The sequence below is a fragment of the Sesamum indicum genome, linkage group LG9 (assembly GCF_026168435.1).
Source record: "Sesamum indicum cultivar Baizhima isolate 11 linkage group LG9, ASM2616843v1, whole genome shotgun sequence".
NCBI classification, from domain to species: Eukaryota; Viridiplantae; Streptophyta; class Magnoliopsida; order Lamiales; family Pedaliaceae; genus Sesamum; species Sesamum indicum.
Window position 1 is genome coordinate 2,274,502 of NC_142665.1, and position 16,935 is coordinate 2,291,436.

At 31.7% G+C, this 16,935-nt stretch overlaps 1 protein-coding gene and 2 pseudogenes across 1 annotated transcript; 2 read left to right on the plus strand and 1 right to left on the minus strand.

Moving 5' to 3' along the window:
- Positions 1–4,194: 4,194 nt before the first annotated feature.
- LOC105170296 (protein S40-4) lies at positions 4,195–5,177 on the minus strand. The gene has a single exon (XM_011090994.3). The coding sequence runs from the start codon at positions 4,957–4,959 to the stop codon at positions 4,471–4,473; it is 489 nt and encodes a 162-aa protein (XP_011089296.2). The 5' UTR covers positions 4,960–5,177; the 3' UTR covers positions 4,195–4,470.
- An 8,583-nt stretch (positions 5,178–13,760) lies between these two features.
- LOC105170297 (large ribosomal subunit protein uL11 pseudogene) lies at positions 13,761–14,544 on the plus strand (annotated as a pseudogene).
- A 1,376-nt stretch (positions 14,545–15,920) lies between these two features.
- On the plus strand, positions 15,921–16,737 carry LOC105170300 (large ribosomal subunit protein uL11 pseudogene; annotated as a pseudogene).
- Positions 16,738–16,935: the final 198 nt, after the last annotated feature.

The following is a 16,935-nucleotide window of genomic DNA, read 5'->3' on the forward strand; positions in this document are numbered from 1 at the left end:
CAATCATAAATTGTCTTGTAAGAAAAAAAACTCTAAACTTAAATGCATCAATAATAAATAAGAATTATCAATCAATTGGTTAAGTTGGCATCACTCTTCTTGTCGAGAGGTTGAGACAAACTTGGGTTCAAACTCAAGTTATAAAATAGAGAAACACCATACATTGTTATAAAATTAGATAAAAAACCTACAATATTTCTAACTAGCAATTGTTCGATTTTGAAACTCTTGAGTTTTTAAAATTTAACTTAAATGATGTAGTATAATTTTTATACACTCGAATATTGTTCTAAAGTAGTATGTAATTGTTTGAGACATGGAGGGCCAACTCACATATATAGAGTCATAGATCAAAATGTTTGTTTGTCCGAACAACATCATCAGGGGAGTAGCCCACTTCTCATCTTTATATATATCAAACTTTTAATTGGATAAGCTAAGGCCTCATTATTATTTTAAGGTTGAGAGTTCCAACTTTACACATGCGTGAGATTTTATTCTACTTTAATAATAAACGTTTATCTAATTCGATAACAAGTTGTTGATTAGATTTGATATTAATAATTAGTATATGATTGTTATAGTTGTCAGTTGTTGTTGCTGTATATGAATATTTGATATTAATGATTGTAATCGATTTATTTAAAAAAAAAAAACAATAATTTGAATGGTGTCTTTGATGGGTTTATTCTTGATGTTATAACACCAAATTATTGGCAAGTTGTCCCTAAATCTCAACAAGATTGGCAAGAAACCTCATTATTAAACATGATCAAACGCTATCACTTCCAGCTAAAATTTGGGCCACCTCCACATGTTACTCTATAATTAATGCAAGTATGGTAGGGTTTGGAAATTATTTGTTCCCCTCCAACACAACTTTTTTCTCTTTTTTAATAATATAAACAATTATTTTTATTATTCAGTATATACAAATAATTATATATATATTCAGTTCAATACATCAATAACTCTATATTAAGACATGTTAAATGAAAAAATAAGGTTAAATTACATTGATACTTCCTGAAATTAAGTTTAATTGCACAAACATTCAATCTCTCTTTTGAAAAACTCCAAATACGTCACTTCAGCGTAATTTAGCTCAAGAGTGTTGATGTAATTTTCTGCGTATGTAAGAAGATTCTATGGAAATAACAATTTCAGTTACAGTTTTAACAATGTACCTTTAGTTTTCACATATTTAGAAAAAAAATATTTACATAGTTAGATCTAATTTTATGAGATGTGGATGCAATTCATCCAGAAAATAATCCTAGGGCCACATTGCCACAATAGAGGGTGTCCAATATCAACAAATCGGTGAACATTAAATTTATATCTAGATATCAAGCTTTCTAGTTTTTTTATTTTAAAAAAATCTCAATTTTATATTGTTTGGGGTTAATTTCACTTACACCCTCTCGAAAATATGAAATTACACTTTTTTCAGAATAAGTTTTGAAATCATAGTTATACTACCTTTGAAAATTTTTGTTTTATAGCTAATGCCCTTTCGTTAATATTTAAATTGAAAATGTTGATGCTAATAAATAAATTTATCTAATTTTTTAATTTTACCCATAATCTAATATATTTGTACTTATAAAATGATAAATATAACATATATTTGGAGTAGGGTTCAATGTCATTATATTTTTGCAATATAATTAGAAAATTATTACATAAAAATATTAAATGAAGGATAAAATTGAAAATATTTTTTTGTTAATGTCTGTATTTTTTGCCTAAATTCAAACGAACGAGAATTAAAAATAAATAGTAAATTTTTGAAAATGATGTGAGTATAATATCAAAAATTTCTTTAAAAATATTTTTTTTTATTCTTAAAAAATTTATATGTAAGTAACCTTTTTCCTTTTTTTAATGTTTACAACGGATATCATGTATTGGCGTTACAACGGGATGGACATCATCCTGTAAATGAAAACAAAGTTCATGACGCCGTTAGTGTCAATCACAATAAAGCGAGATGGGGACGGAGAGAAGTGTACGAAAACGACGGGCGACCTCGCCCAAAACGCAACTGCTGCCCAATGACAATAACAGTCAACTAAACGTCGCGTTCAGGGGCCCCACCGGATTTAAATCTGACGGTGTAGATCATCTCCATCTCAATCTTATCAAAAGGACTGATTGGCGGTTTCTGCCTTTTTACAGTTTCAGTCATTTCCATCAAGACCAGCACTACTACTACACTTCCTTCCTTTCTTTTTTTCCCTAAAAAAAGAATATTATTATTTTTTAATTATTGGAATTATGGTTTTATTCGATGAACATGTTGTCGTCGTCGTATTTTGTCCTTTTTACTTTTTTTGTTTTTATTCTAAAATTTCAGAAATGGGAGATGGTGTCTGTCATTACATGTGCGGTCATTTTCCTATAAAAGTAAACTTTAATGCCACACTACTCTAGTAATGAATTTAATGCGACTCTTCAACCAATAAAATATGTATCTTTTGGGATAATTACATCCTTTTTAAGATTTAATATAATTATATGTGAACTTTTTATAATTTTAGAATTTATATCTATTATTTTTAAAATTTATTTTGATCTAATAAAAAAATCCCACATTAAAAAATTTGTCGAATTTATTGATATTAATTAAAATTCGATTGAAATTCGTGTTTACCACGATTGACATATTATTGATTTTATCAAATAAATCTTGTTATAATTAAATTATTCTTACACATCTTTACACGTTAATATAGGTGATGATGTATATATTCACAGTTATAAAGATAGTTTATTCAAAATAAATTTATTGGCCTGCAATAAATCACTAATAAATCGATCAAATACAAATATCACTTTTCATTCAATTTTTTCGTTGATATCGACAATTCAGTGACTTTTAACTAACTTAAAAACCTATTTGTTAGATGGATGCAAACTTCAAGGGTACTAAATATAATTTATCAAATAACAATAATATATATATAATTATACCAAATCTCAAGAGAATGAAGTGTAATTATCCCTTATATATTTTTCATTGATTCTTCTAAAATTTATCACAACCACAAAACTTCTCATATTTAAAAAAGTATAAATACCGCATGAAATTAATAATTGTCTGACAAATACCTCCCTACAATAGACTATCACGCAGGGATATTTGTCAGGTGATCAATGATCATTGATTTCATGACAAACTATAATTTTTAAAAAAGATGAATTATTCATATTATGACAAATCTGATGATAGATTATTCTAATTATAACAGTTTTGTTGTATCATTTGTGAAACATGGAAGAGTATGAATTTTATTGCAATTATATTACATGGGTATAATACAATATTCATATAAGTTGTTATTTCCTCATAATATAATATTTTGTCAAACCTGTTCATTATTTATTTTCTTTCCTTGTTGAAAATTGTGAGAAGGATTGGCCAAAAGAAAGATAGTAAATGGAATAGAGTGGATTTCCTGGAAAGTGGAAACCATCAATATTCACACATTAGGGGGAGAGAGAGAGAGCGAGTGGGAGGTCCCCTCATTGTACTAAAACAAGGCTAGATTCAAAGCCACCTATGCCCATATAGTACTATGCCTTTTAATTTTGGAGTTGCCTTTATTTACTTCACTTTGGTATCTACCACCCAAATTTCTTTATGTATATAATAAATAATTTTTTATATTTTAAAATATAAAAATTATTTTATCAATTATGAGCGTACAAGGTAATATTAATATAGTATAGATATACCCCATTTAAATCTTCAATGCATTCCCATCTTGCCCTAAAGTAATGCAAGAAAACAAATTAATGTTATATACACATAGAGAGATTTAAAATTCTTTAGGTATACATGATAATTATCAATCTGTGTTTAATATTTGAATATAAACAAGTATTATAATTGATGAGTCGTTAAAGAAATACATGAATAATCAAAACATAGAATGAAAAAGCAAGTGTAGGTGTATGGGATGCAAACAATAATTAGGGACACCAACTTTGTCCCTTGTTTGGGGAGCCATAAGACTTGTATTTTACCCACTGGCGAGATGGGCCCTTTTGAGTTTGGACCCCATCGCTCATCACTTCACGCGGAATTTTAGCCACCTCTTTTCACACTTCCAGGTTCCAATTTCAGTTCCAGAACACGAACATGAACATTAAGGGGAAAAATAAAATAAAACAGAAATTATGTATAAATTTGATAAAAATATAAATATATATATTTTTTTTCTTTTCAATTTCCTCTTCAAAATGTTAGAATTACATGCCCCAGAAAGGAGTTCTTCTCAATCATTCCTCAATAAGTCAAAAATGAGGATTTTTCTCATTCTCTCTCTCTCTTTTTTTTTTTTTTTTTTTCAGAATGGGAAGCATACGGTGGGAAGGAAGAAGATAAAAGTCAAAAAAAGAGGGCAAAAATCAACCCAGAAAAAAAGATCTCATGGTCAATTGGAAATTAAAGTGAAAAATGAATCAATCCTCGAAACCCGTTTTCTGCCAAATCGCGTTTCTAACTCTGCTTAGATCTCTCCCCTTGAGGGTTCTCCCAATCCCTTCGTGCACCGAGAAGGAGGCGATCCTAGTCCTCGCCATTTGACGCGCCAAAAACTCGTGCGGTGGAATACGGTTCCCCTCCTCCTCGGCCTCGTCCTCGTCGTAGTCGTCGTCGCTGTCTCTCCTCCGATTCTCCCTGTACTCTTCCTTCAGTATTTTCGACCAGTCCGGGACGTTCACCGGCAGAGAAGCCGGCCCTCCGACTCCTCCCCTCGCCGCCGCTGCAGGCGACGGCTTCATGGTGATTCTAGAACTCGTCTTGCGCATCTCAGGCGACTGCGAGCGGGCCGACGAGTTCCAAACATCGGACTCATCGAGCTCGAAGATCATTGAATCGTTAGTGAGGGCCTGATCGCTCGGGAGGAATCTGTAGTTTGCTCTAGCGAAGTAGCTTTTTGACGCCGCCATATGTACAAATCTCGAAACTCAGATTCAACAGTTTTACTTTTACTCCTCACTTCTTCTGCCTTCTCTACGTATTTGTGTGTTCTTTGTGCGACGAAACGATGAAGAAAGAATGTGTTTTGTTAATTTGATACTAAAAAATGGAGGTTTTGATCTGCTTTTATAAAGGGTTAGAGTGGATAAGGCTCTCTCTCTCCTCTCTCTCTCTCTGTAAGCTGTAATCTGCTTTCTTCTCTCTCTGTCGCCTTTATTGTATATTTTCTCAGCAGTTGCAGACTGATCCCCGAAATACAATTTTATCCTCCGAGAACACAAAACAAAAATGCCACGTCACCTTTTTCATTTTATCCACTGGATTATTATAATTACTACTGCTTAATTAGCAAATAAAATTTTGGCAGGTTAGTTTAGGCCAAAATCTGAATAAATTATGTGTAATTAATTATACTTATTGTATAGTTCGATGTGCAGTTTAAGAAGATCAATAAATAAGATAAAAATTAGGGATAATACTCGATAAGTATATTAAGATTATCAAATATATCCCAAATTAATTCTCTTAATTCGTGCATTGCTGGATATTGCATTTATTTATTATGGGTTTTTTAATAATTAATAATTCATTCAATTCCAGGAAAAAAAAAGAGTAATCAAATTATACATATAAATTAATTGAATTGAAGTTAATTCATATTGGCAATAGGGACTATTTGAAATATTTTGGCAACTCTATTTATGTAAAAATTATTAGGAAAAAAGCTTATATTTGTTATTGATGCCTTCATATTACAATAGAAGGCGGTGGGGTGAGCTTACAAGTTTTTTTTTTTTAAATTTTATAATATGTTTGAGAATTTATAAAATATTACAAAATATTCATCGATTCTTTTAGAAAATAAAGTTTAAAAGCCAAAAAAAAAATAAAAATTGATAAGGACATGTAAATTCATTAAAATATTATACAATAAAATAATTTATTTCAGGTTAATAATAACTTTGTCACTAATAATATCTTATAAGTTCTATCATTTTATTATATTCAAATATTTTAAACATATATTTTTAAGATAAAATATGATATTTTATAATCTTTAAAAGTATCTTATAAGGTGTATTAGTTTATAAATTTTATAAATAAATTTAGCCAAACAACCTGTTATGTCTGATGTTTGTTTATATTGCAAAACTGACCAAAATATATGAATTGATTCAACAGCAATTTTTAAGGAGAGAGCGTTGACTCAGAGGTCTGTTGGTACAATTTTTTTACTAGCATCTAAGTTTAAGTCATGTCAACTAAGTTTATAAAAGTTACAAGTTTTTGCTTTTTCTTTTTTTTTATTATAAATATTTAAATAAAATAAAATTTATTGCTGGGCCAAAAATATTGGTATAATTTAAACTCACAAATAATATAAATAATAACTAAAAAAATAAATATCAAACGATGGAAAAATATAACAATCTAAAAGATAAAAGCAAATCCAATTATAGAATAGGGACTATAAGAATCTCGATAATTGTGAATTTTACAAGTTAAATATTAAATAGAGACTATTGAATAATAATTTTGTACACTAAAAAATAATTTATTATGTATTTGATTAGAAATAAAAGTTAATATTAACTATCCCTAAAAACTTGCTTAATTCTTGATATTTTATATTTATATTTTTGAACGCTGTGCTTGTATCCATTCTAACCGTCATTTTGATTATTTTTCAATGTTTTTAGGGATAAATCGCAGCTCCAATTCTCCGCGTCCACGTGTCCCAGTAGATTAAAAACGCAAGTACCGACAAAAGAGAACTAGTGGGGGGCATTTCAGTAAAACACACGCTTTTGTCTCTTTACAAGAGCCTTTTGAAATTTTGTCGCGACATGTGTGGGATGCGGTTCACCTGGTTCAGGTCCCCAGTTGCGCCATCCAAGGAGCTCCGCCATGTGTCGATCAAGCACACTGATTAACGCCGCGTGGCTGCACCAGACGTAGCAGCGTGATTGCACGTGAAGTGGGTCCCTTAGTGGGGGCTTTTGGATCTAGCGCGCAGCTCGTGCCAGCTGGTTTTAGTACTGATCAAACGCGACAAACGGTGAGTTCGCGTGTCAGATTATCATCTCCTCTTTTGTCGTCTTCCTCTGGTTTTATCGTACGAAAAAGTAATTCACTTTGTTTTGGATTTAATTTCAACTATTCTTTATTTTTTAAAAAAAACAATAACCTCAAATACAATAAAATAAAAGTTTTTAGTGATTGAAAGCAAGTCAAAACTCCAACCATTTTTTTTTTAAAAAAAAAAGAAAACTCGAATTTATTTTACTCACTCATCATGTATAATACTAGCAGGACATTTAGTCAAACATACACCATCAATTAATGCAATTTGTAATTCGATTAGTGTTTTATTACACAGCATATTATTTATTATAATTTTGTACGAGATTTACGATTCGTTAGATCTTTATGACTTATAAATCGATCAAATTTTTTCATTTACAATTAATATGAAACACTTACTTACATCATCAACCTCTAAAATGAAAGACTCGAGAAGGGCACGTGTCTCATTACTACAAACTACCCCAAGTTAATGATGATTTTTTGGGGTAAAAGAGAGGAGAAGAGTTTAGAACTTGTGGCTTTCATGTATTCATAGTGTGTTTGAATTGCAAGATCTCAATCTCATAATAAATAAAAAATATTTTTTATGATATTCCCACACTCGATAAGCAATATACATAAAAATATATATATGTATATAATATTTTCATACATTAATGAGATAACGATCACACATTTTTAATAATTTTTATTTCCAAAAAACGTATTCATATTTATATTATCCTTCAACCACTTTAAAGAATTTTCAAAAACACCCGTCATATTTTCACGAACTTCAAAAAATCAGATTGAAAATATAGCTTCAGTGAATATACTCAGAATAAACTCAAATACCAGTTCCTTACCCCTTCTGGGGTGGGGTGGGGAAGGGTAAATTTGGTATTTCAAGTATTGGGTATGGTTGAACGTCGAATGGGAATCTCATGCAGTGCTACACGGAGTGAAGAAAGCGATGTGTTAATTTAAACCAATAGCGAGAAAGTAAAACATAAACCACTAGTTTGCATTAAAAATTAAAATATTCATAGCATTATTGGTGGCAACATACCCCACAATGTGTGCTTAATTACATTTATAGTGCATGATTGAGAAGTGGAGAATATTTTGACATATCTTGTTGTTATTATTTAAAAATATATAAGTAACTGGAGAAATGAAAATAAGACGTTTGATCCTGACACTCGTAGGGCTGCTGCACTTTACGTCCATAAATTTATATAACATGGGGTTTTATGTGTCGTTGTTTATAAGAAATCAAAATTATTATTTTCGCATACTTATATTTTTTTAAGGTTAATGTGTACAATTTAAATGTACCAAATTTGAATGCAAATATCAGTAAATGATTTATTATAAATATATACTTATTGGGATTTGTTGACTTCAGTGTTATTGTAAAATATTGTTGAATATGAATGATATATATATATAACTTTTTACTTTGATTTTTTGTATAATAATACGTCATTCACTATAAGAGATGTGATATTTTGATTATGATTAGTTGTAATGATTAAAAATAAATAATTATAATAAATATTTTAGTTATAGCAATTTTGACTGTGGTAGAAGTATAGATTTCTTGTAAATATTAAATCATAGTCATTTATTAAGATTGAAAGAGGACTTGTGCATTGAAAGAGATGATGTCTACACTTTTATATTTGATAAACAAAAAGGATTGTTATCGGTCTTTGAGAATGTGTTTCCACGTGCTGACAATAGGTTTTGTGTGAGACACCTACATAGAAATATGAAGACAACTGAATTTAAAGGATTAGCCTTCGAGAGAGCTTTATGGGCTGTAGTCACGACAACTACAAATGCTAAGTTTGATAGAGCAATGAAAGAAATAGAAGACTTGGATGTGAAGGCTCTAGAATGCTCACAAACCACCTTGTTAGTCTGATAGTTCGCCGAATAACCTTTGTGAAAGTTTCAATAAGAGCATATTAGAAGCAAGAGAGAAGCCAACATTGACCATGTTAGAATAGATTAGAGAGTATTTGATGGTGAAAATGTAGCAAAATAGAGTCAGAGCAGCAAAAAGGTGGGGTGATAAGAAAATTTGTCCTAAAATCAAGAAAATGATGGATAAGAATGTGGACAAAGCATCAGACTGTATTTCAATCAAGACAACTATGAGATCTCATGCTATGATGGAGCTAGAAAATAAGAGTTAAGTGGCATTTTGTGCAACATGAGATGAGTGCTATCTGTGCCCAAGTGTTGGATCATGTGGAGTTTGTACATTCTTGCTATCAAGTGCAAACTTTTACAAAAGTTATATGAGCCTTGTATGATGCCTATGGATGGAGCTTCTATGTGAGAAAAGACAGGGTATATCCCTCCATTACCTCCTGATTTTGGGAAGAAGAGAGGGAGGCCAAAAAGATTAAGGAAGCCATCAACTGATGAAGAACCAAAGAAGAAGAAGAAAAGGACTAAGGAGTACTGAAAATGAAGAGGCAACATTATACCGTTGTCTGCAAATTCGGTGGAGAGTCAGGCCACAACAAAAAAGGATGCACTTGGAGAAAATTTACAGAACAGTTCCCACGTGAAGATAGAGTCGACACAACAGTCAGATGTGCTCCCACTCTCAGCCTGATAGCTAATCTGTCTCAGTCATGCAATTCGCTCCAATAACAGTCATGCGGTGAATAGTAGTTTAAACAGAGAATTAGAGATGCGGTATAATTGAGTTGGTGAAGTTGAATCCTCATGATTCTATGGTCATAGGTTTGAACTCTGTCGACGGGTAAGATATTATTCTATTTTAATAATATGTGTTGATCAGATATAATTATATGATAGTGATAATTAATATATAATTATTATAATTATTGATAATTGTTAGATACGAATATTTGATATTCGTGATTATAATTAATTTATTTAAAAATAATAATAAATTGTCACTTTCATTAAAAAAAGTAAAATAAAGAAGAGAAAGTTGAAGGGTGGTGAACTAACCTACTGGTAGGCTAATAGGCTACCATAATGTTGTGAATGGGATCTACCAATCGAAACCCTTATTTTCTTCTTTATGTATAATTGGGAAAGATGGAAGGAGATGATTGCGATGTTCCACTACCAAACTTCTTTATTCTCTCCATTTCTTCACTTTTCCCAACATATTTATATATTTTGTTTATTTCCCCTGATTAAATAAGTATTCGTTAAATTATAAGATAATAATAATAATAATAAGGGTTAAATAAAATTTACCCCGTATTAAGATAAACGAGCAATTATGTGATATTTTGTTTATTACATATTTATCCTCTCTATTGCCTTCCTATGAAAAATAAAACAACAATAATATTGGTTTTTTTATTACATTTTTCATGATTTGGTGAAATACATATTTTTGTTATGGCAAGTAGTAATTATTTAAATTCAACTAATGGTACTTAATTTACCGGGTTAATTAACACTTAGACCCAGTATAAAAATACAAAATTATATATTTTTTCTTTTTTTTTTTTAAATTTCACTTACATCATTTTTAAAAATTCTTCATTTATGACTGTGCCACTCTAGTTAAAATTTAGACCAGAAATACTAACCTAATACATATATATATATATATATATATTTTTTTTTTTTACACCTTATTCGACATTTTGTATAAATATTGAGGCAACATTGTGCTTGCATTTATTGTAAATTGTGAAAAAATAGTTTGCATATGTCACCATATGTTTCAATTTTATAATCGTGACATCAACTTAAAGATAACTATTCATTAATAACTAATAGGGATTTGATTTTTTTGTTTTATTTACACCACATTGAATTAACATTTAAAATAATTTTGATATAAGCTTTAGGTTTTGGATAAACATTTATTGTATCATTACAATTGGTGACTGTTTACTCAATTGCACTTGAAAAGTACAATTATTGTTGGCTTAATTTTAAAAAAATAACAGCAATTTTCAATTATTTGCAGAAAAGTGTACTTCACAAATACATACAACTTTTATTAACGGATAAGAACAAGCATCATAATTCATATTGTATTACGACTCTGCTCATTTATTAGATTCGTACTATTTTGTAATAAAGAATTTGGCATATCATAGTATTTTACGCAACTTGCAAACTCTTTTCAGACAAGAGAAAGTTAATTCATGTGCAACCACACCTAAAGTATTTGATGAAGTTGAGGTTCACGATATTCGTGATTTATTTTAAATTATAATAATAATAATTATTGATTAATTATAAATATTTAATGCTGATGATTATTGTATTATGTATTTTTAACTAATGAAATTTATAAATATTATTATAATCCATTCACACCCGAAAAGAAAAAACGTTAATTAATCCATGTTGTAAGAAATTATTTTTTGTATTTGTGTTGTGTAGGTTGGTTTTTCTTTTGGTACACGAAATCTAATCCCGATTAAAGAGTTGCTTTATTCTGTAAAACTTGCATTAAAATTTTATCCGTTTGGGTTTCGGGAATCGTAGATAGTAAGGTCATGTGATTGGGTTTAAATTAGCGTATAACATACTTTATACTATGTAACATTACAATGATAAACAAATAAATAAATAGATCTAATAGCTATATATATTTATATATATACACACGTATGCATGCATGCAACTTGAAATTGTTTTTCCACGTTGAGACACTTAACAAAACAAGCCAAAATATCAGCACATATACTAAAATGACTTGAGTTTAGTACAACTAAATATCTGCTATAAAATAAAAAATTTTCGGACAATCAAAACTAACTGGTGGATGTTACATATTATGTTCACACTCAGTAGCCCACACTTTTTCATGATTGATTAGTCAGAACGATGTATATCTCTAGTATTAGAGATGTAAATGGATCCAGTCGAGCTGAATATGTTATTATTAAAATTTAGGTTTAATAGAATTATACCCCTAATTTGATATTTACCTCTATATATTTTTTTACTATTTTTTTCTAAATGGGTAATTTGCTCATTTGTTGTGTCATAGCGAGACTGCTTGCATTTCTTCTTAAAATTTGCGTGTATTGTTATCGAGATTGAAATATTACATTTGAGATTTGGTTGTTTTGTATCAAATGGAGCTTGATGAGTTAATGAAGCTGAATTGAATAGGAGTCGAACTCGAATAATTTTTTAGTATATTTTTTTCGTATTATTTATTTACTAATTGAATCAAATTTGAGTTGAATTTCAAAGATTATTAAACAATAAATTGTGTTAAATGTTGTTTTTTTTTTTTTTTTTACCGAATTTACTGATGAATGTCGAATTAACAATTAAATATCTGATTTATCTTTTAGTCGTTCCTAACAATAATAAACCCACAATAGAATTCACACCAAAAATCATTGAAGCAAAAAAGCTCGTGGGGTGGGGGTCTAGACTCTAGGCTTTCGATTTCACAACATCAAATTGCATATATATATAAAGATAGAAGGGAATATATGGCCTACATACATATATAATTGTGCCAAGTACAGTATGTTCAATCGATAAAGTTGAGATCACATGATTTTTTTGAGTCTAATAAATTTTATGAATATTTTTTTAATAGTAGTTGTTGATTTAATATAATACTAAAAATTACCTAATTATATAGATTTAATATTAATAATTAGTGTATATTAATTAATTATTAATAATTACCAATGTATAAAAGAATTGTAATCGAATAAAAGAAAAAAAAGGGACATAATTGTGGTAGTATTGTCCAGCTTGAGGATGATTTCTTGTACAGCCTTTCTTGGAAAATGACTAGTGAAGAAATTGGTCATTGCTTTGTTGATTTCAAAGTAGCGATTTAAGAGCTGTGAGTTGCAAGTTGCTACTTTGTGACGCTTCTTCTTCTCTAACATTATCATTTTCCTTTTCTACTGATTTGACAACTCTACATATTTTCTCCATCCATTTTCCACCTCTTTAATTATTCTATGCCTAATATAATAATAATAATAACAAAGATTCTTTCAAAATATCTCTAAAAAAACAAATCATCTCTCTGATGTTCGAACTCAAAATTTTATCATTTTAAAATATTTACAAAATCCTTATTATATTTTTTCGAAAACTTCAACTAACTATTAGAAACTAATCCCGACTAATGAACGAATTTAGACTTGACTTGTAAAATATAGCATATTATAAATATTTGAGATGAAGTGTATTTTATATGAAAAAATTATAGAAAACAAGGACATATGTACACAAGCCTTCATAGTAAATTTATACAATGGCGTTAAAATTCAAATGATTTGATTTTAGATTATAGTTTTCAAAAGAAATTTTAGTCGGAATATTTAATAATTGATGAGTAATACATTCAAAATAATAAATACTTGTAATATTTATTCACAACCTAGAAAGTATATAAAAATTTCTATGATTATTAATTGAAGGTCATAGAAATAAAAAATAATAATCCTATAATGTTATTTATTATTATTTAATAAATTTCTCTAACTTGTGGTATATATAATTATAAATATAATAATATTGTGAGAAATGGGACTATTTGTTGGGGAATATGGTCCAAATAACATGGGCCTTTGTATTAGGATGTCTGCTAAAATTTGAGCCCAATTGGAAAAGTCACCCCATTCTACAATAATTTCGTGATCCAGCCCAATTCCTGAAAATGGACTTCTCCGAGTCGTTTCAGCCTACGCTCTAAAACCCTAGCTTGCTTGCTTGCTACAACTCTGGTTTCGGTTTCCTCTTCATCTCCGCTCTCTCACACTCAAACCCTAGCCACCGCCAAAAATGCCGCCGAAGTTCGATCCCACCCAGGTCGTCGACGTGTTCGTCCGTGTAACCGGAGGAGAAGTCGGTGCTGCCAGTTCCCTCGCCCCTAAGATCGGTCCCCTCGGTCTATCTCCCAAGAAGATCGGTGAAGACATTGCCAAGGAAACCGCCAAGGATTGGAAGGGCCTTCGCGTCACTGTCAAGCTCACCGTCCAAAACCGTCAGGCTAAGGTAACCGTTGTGCCCTCCGCCGCCGCTTTAGTCATCAAGGCACTCAAGGAGCCGGAGCGCGACCGTAAGAAGACTAAGAACATCAAGCACAATGGCAATATCTCGCTTGATGATGTAATCGAGATTGCTAAGGTAATGAGACCTCGCTCGATGGCTAAGGATTTGGCGGGCACCGTTAAGGAGATTCTCGGTACGTGTGTTTCCGTTGGCTGCACCGTTGATGGCAAGGATCCAAAGGACTTGCAGCAGGAGATCACCGATGGAGATGTGGAAATTCCCCAAGATTGAGATGAAGGTTAAGTTTGGAGTTTTGTTTCCAATTTCATATAATTATCATCTTTTACTGTGTTTTATTACGAATGGATTTGAGGGAACTGTTAGAGGATTTTTTGGCCCAAGTTGGGAACATTAAGATGAAATGTCTTGTTAATGATATCAGTACTGTTACATTATATTGAGGTTGAAGATGCTTAATTTTTTCCGGAAAATTTTATAGTTTCTATGTTATGTTCTATGGTTGTGCGTTGATGTAGCTTCAGACTAGAGCAAATTGTGCATTCTGTGAGTTATCATTTTGGGTTTTAACTTCAGCAATTTGGTAGTCGAAATGGGGTTTGAAATCAGTTGAAGAGTGCAGAGATATTTGTCCTTTCATGGTTCTTCTGCTGAACTTGTGACCAGTTAAAGGATCACACTGTCTAATTGCAACAGTAGCATGAAATGTTCGGCTGATTATTATAAGCTGAAAATGCTGCAGTTTGTTCATGTGCCCATTGCGTTTCTCTCTTTTCTTTTTTTACACCATAAGGTCTTCCTGGTGGCACCGGCGGCTGCTATCAGAGTCATCTTACATTCCTCAAAACAATAATTTGGGCTTTTTGTTGTTCATTCTAAGTGAATCCAAGATGTTTTGGTGCTTATAAACACATGAAGAACCACAATGCTTATAAGCATCTAATGTTTACCAATCCGGAATTGGTTTGTTGGTGCACGGGCGTTCTGTTTGACTGGAACTTCGCTGGTTTGTTGGTGCCCATTTGTTGGTGCACGGCGTTCTGTTTGACTGGAACTTTGCTGGTTTGTTGGTGCCCATTTGTTGGTGCACGGCGTTCTGTTTGACTGGAACTTCGCTTTCGTTATTAAGTTCTCTCAGGGGAAATGTTTTCGGTGAGATGACTTCATCTGAGGATACAAGGATTGGTGTGTATCCTGGATGATTTGTTCACATCTTTTTTCATCCCTTCATTATTGGATTCACATGTTCGTGGATGTTCTTATTTGTATCATATAAGGTTCATTTGTTAATACTCTCTATTGCTTGGCCTGAAATGCAGAAGAGAACGAATTATTTTTCTTAAACAGCCGTCTTCTAGGAGAAGACTTGTGGTGCAGTCATAGCCGTGTAAAGAGTTGAATACATGACGGACGTACGTCAACTAAACTTATTTAAAATATCTTTTTATATATTTTATAAGATACTTTTATAAAAACTTGTAAGATGTTAGATTTTAATTTAAAAATAAAAACATAAAGAAAAAGTGTGTAGTAAAAGTAAAAAACGAAACTTATAAGTTGTTTGAAGTAGTGATTTTGTAAGTAATATGATTGAAATTAATGAGCTTGTTAATGTGTGGAAACTTCTTAGAATGAGTTTACAATCTCTGTTTACAAAAATATTATTGAATACTTTTCAATAAATTATAAATTCTTTCTTTAACATGTTATATGATGTTTTGAAGAATTAATAGACTCATTAAACACGCTCTAAATATCAAAGCCCATCCTAAGAAGTAGACTCCTAAATATTATGATCCAACAAAAAGGCCCAAATCTCTCCCTCAAAATGGGCTTCTACTATCATTTCTCTCTTATCACATAATCTAAAACCACAATTCGTCTTTGCTCGTTTTTGGTTTCCAATTGCCTCTCCACTCTTCACTCCCTGAGCATCCTCATACCCTACCCATCGCCGACGATGCCGCCGAAGTTTGATCCCACTCAGGTTGTCGACGTGTTCGTCCGGGTCACCGGCGGAGAAGTCGGTGCTGCCAGTTCTCTCGCCCCTAAGATCGGTCCGCTCGGTCTATCGCCCAAGAAAATTGGTGAAGACATTGCCAAGGAAACCGCCAAGGATTGGAAGGGCCTCCGCGTCACTGTCAAGCTCACCGTCCAAAACCGTCAGGCTAAGGTGACCGTTGTGCCCTCCGCCGCCGCTTTAGTCATCAAGGCACTCAAGGAGCCGGAGCGCGACCGTAAGAAGACGAAGAACATCAAGCACAATGGCAATATCTCGCTTGATGATGTTATCGAGATTGCTAAGGTGATGAGGCCTCGCTCCATGGCTAAGGATTTGGCTGGTACGGTGAAGGAGATTCTCGGCACGTGTGTTTCTGTAGGGTGCACGGTGGATGGCAAGGACCCGAAGGATTTGCAGCAGGAGATTACCGATGGAGATGTGGAAGTTCCCCAAGATTGAGCTGAAGGTTAAGCATGGAATTTGATTTCAAATTTCACACAATTTTTGTTTTTCATTGTGTTTTAGTTACGAATGATTTTGAGGATGAACCTGTGATAAGGATTTTTGGGATGCATGGTGGAAAATCGAGAAACATGCTGTTACATTACAGTGTAAGTTGGAGATGCTTATTTTTCCAAGTAATTCTAGATTTAGTTTCATGTGCTATGGTTTTTGGATATGGCTTCTCTAATTAGGGAATTTGGTTACTGTGAACGATCATTAAGATCACATCTGGAGTTTGGTACTTGAGCAGGCGCTTGAAATCAGTTGATGAGTGTAGGAGTAAATTAGTTAGAACTCAGAACCATTTCTGCTCTTTGGACAAGTCCTGCTAAACTTGTAAGGACCACATGGTATAAGT